Here is a 2,684-nt window from a genome sequence, read left to right on the forward strand (position 1 = left end):
AGGGGAGGAAAGTGCTGTCGAGGCAAAGTACAGGTGCCGGCGTATTAATGACAATAATAGCCGTGATAGCGGTGATAAAACCGAGAGGGTAAAAACAACATTAATTAAGACAGGGTTTCTCTTGGACGTTCCCAGGCGTTATCCTCAGAGTCCCCTGGGAAGGGTCTCCATTTTCTTGTCTCACTGGAGCCCAAAATGAGTCTTGGGGACCCTCGCCGTTTGGCTCCGAACCCTAGCTAGGCTTGGCTGCTCGCTTCTCCTAGGGTCCCCACCTGGTGAGCATCCAGGTGCTTCTGGCTGGTGACTCAGTGTCTGTCTCTCGACTGACCTCAGCCTGAGCCTGGGGGCTGGGGGAGATGATAGTTTCCTGTGATACTAGCAGGTGACTCAGGGGCCCTGGACTGGGGCCTCAGAACGCCTTTGTTGGCCCCGGTTCAGGAATCCAGAGAAACTGGTCCGGAGGGAGGACTTGGGGACTGAAACCCCTCCCTCTGCCTCCGCCCCTCCTCCACGGAGCTTTAACTGCGGCACCTGTGGCCTCCTGTGCTGGTTGCAGGTGCAGGCAGGAAGGAGTTGCAGTGTTGGTTGCTGGTGTACCCGACTCAGCACCTCTGACTGGCTTCGTGTCCCTGAGGCTCACCAGAAAAAGCTTTCTCAGCCCTCGGTCTTCTATACCTTCCAGACAGAGACTTTTGTGATCTCCAACCTTGACCCCTGCAGAGGCTGAGCGATGGCGTCCATGGGACTACAGATGCTTGGAATCGCCTTGGCGGTCCTGGGCTGGCTGGGCGCGATCCTGAGTTGTGCGCTCCCCATGTGGCGGGTGACCGCCTTCATCGGCAGCAACATCGTCACGGCGCAGACCAGCTGGGAGGGCCTGTGGATGAACTGCGTGGTGCAGAGCACCGGGCAGATGCAGTGCAAGGTGTACGACTCGCTGCTGGCCCTGCCGCAGGACCTGCAGGCTGCCCGAGCCCTCATAGTAGTCTGCATCATCGTGGCTGCCGTGGGGATGCTTCTCTCAGTGGTTGGAGGCAAGTGCACCAACTGCATGGAAGACGAGACCACTAAGGCCAAGACCATGGTAGGAGCCGGCGCCGTATTCATCGTGGCAGCCTTGCTCGCTATGGTGCCTGTATCCTGGACCGCACACAACGTCATCCGCGACTTCTACAACCCCTTGGTGGTTTCCGGGCAGAAAAGGGAGATGGGGGCCGCGCTTTACGTCGGCTGGGCGGCTTCTGGGCTGCTGCTCCTGGGAGGAGGCCTGCTCTGCTGCAACTGCCCACCTCGCAGCAACGACAAGCCCTACTCCGCCAAGTACTCCGCCGCCCGCTCTGCTCCCGCCAGCAACTACGTGTAAGGTGGGCTACCCTGCTATGTCTCCGTTACCTTCATCATTTTTCTCAGATTGAGTTCACAACAACCTGTGACTAACCCTCACTTCCCTCGGGACCTGCCCTGCCGTGGGCCACACTAACTGCTGGGGACAGCAAGCCCGATTGTGCTAAGTGTCTGCTTGGGGAAATATCTGACCCCCTTGGACACATCTCAAGGCTCCTTACTCCGGCAAGGATGAATGTAAAAATACTTCCTTGCTGCCTACATCCAAATTGCTCGTGGATCCAGAGTTGAAAGCGGAAACTGCCGGGTACCGCAGTGGAGGGGGTCGCTGGGTCCTGCCGGCCGGGATAGCTCAGCTGTGGCTCTGGGTCCTCCAGTGGATGTCCTGCTCATGCTGGCACCTCCGCTGACCCTTTTCTATGCTCACGCTCTCTGTCCACATCTGTTACACCGGCGCCACTTTTGCCATTATGCCCCATGCTTCTGAGTACACCTGATCCTACCTGGAGCCTTGGTGTGATGGGCGACAGTGACTGAGGGGCCATTGAGAGCCGGATGGGTTCTGCCGTGGAACCCCAGTGACTGACCGTGACCGGGGCTTTCACCCACCCACCTACCCTCGTCATGGAGTTCTGTGGAGTGGATAGACGGGTTTGAGGGAAGGGTGGAGGTGGATTAAACAGGTCTCGGGAGTGCCGTGCTGGGGACCTAGAAGCAGCCCGGGCTGTCCCCACCCCTTTCTGGTACTGTCTTACTAAATACCCTGCTCCCCTGGGCTTCTTGAACTGGCCCCTCTGAACTCCCTACCCTTGTCAATTTCAAGGACGATGGCCAGTCTGGGGCAGATAATGGGGGGCAATGGCGTGGCAGCAGGGAGTCTCCAGGGACTCCCCTGCCTTCTCTGTGGTTTCTTGTTTTGTAATTTAAGGTCTATTCACAGCTGTAATTATTATTTTCTACAATAAATGGTACCTGCGTACAGGAAAGGTCTGGGCTCTTCTCTATCTGTGGATGGGACAGGGCTGGAGGGATGGGGTTGGTCCACGGGAGACTTTGTTGTGAGAAGCTGAAGAGATTTTGAGGGCTGAAGGTGAAATTCAGTGGGTAGAGAGTGTGCCTGGCGCCAGAAACCCCGGGTTCCATACTCAGTCACAAATAAACCAAGTGCAGAAGCAAGAGGACCAGAACTTGAAGGTCAACCCCCCACTACATGGTAGGTTCAAGGCTAGCTAGCCAGGTCTACTCGAGACCCTGTCTTAAAGAGTGATATCAGAGAATGGTAAAAATCAGAACTAGCTCTAATCTGGGGGAGCAACATATTTGAGCCTTTTTCTTTTTCT

The 2,684-nt window shown here is 56.4% G+C and overlaps 1 protein-coding gene across 1 annotated transcript; it reads left to right on the forward strand.

Annotated features, from left to right (window-relative positions):
• The first annotated feature begins 525 nt into the window (after window positions 1-525).
• Window positions 526-2,325, forward strand: Cldn4 (claudin 4). The gene has a single exon (XM_050166119.1). It carries the CDS (start codon window positions 731-733, stop codon window positions 1,361-1,363), a length of 633 nt encoding a protein of 210 aa, XP_050022076.1. The 5' UTR covers window positions 526-730; the 3' UTR covers window positions 1,364-2,325.
• Window positions 2,326-2,684: the final 359 nt, after the last annotated feature.

Source organism: Alexandromys fortis, unplaced genomic scaffold, assembly GCF_014885135.2.
Source record: "Alexandromys fortis isolate MF-2015 unplaced genomic scaffold, M_Fortis_MF-2015_v1.1 scaffold_151, whole genome shotgun sequence".
Lineage (NCBI taxonomy): Eukaryota > Metazoa > Chordata > Mammalia > Rodentia > Cricetidae > Alexandromys > Alexandromys fortis.

Excerpts from the sequence above, each read along its gene's own strand:
- Cldn4 (XM_050166119.1), top strand. The coding sequence starts at position 731 with ATGGCGTCCATGGGACTACAGATGCTTGGAATCGCCTTGGCGGTCCTG.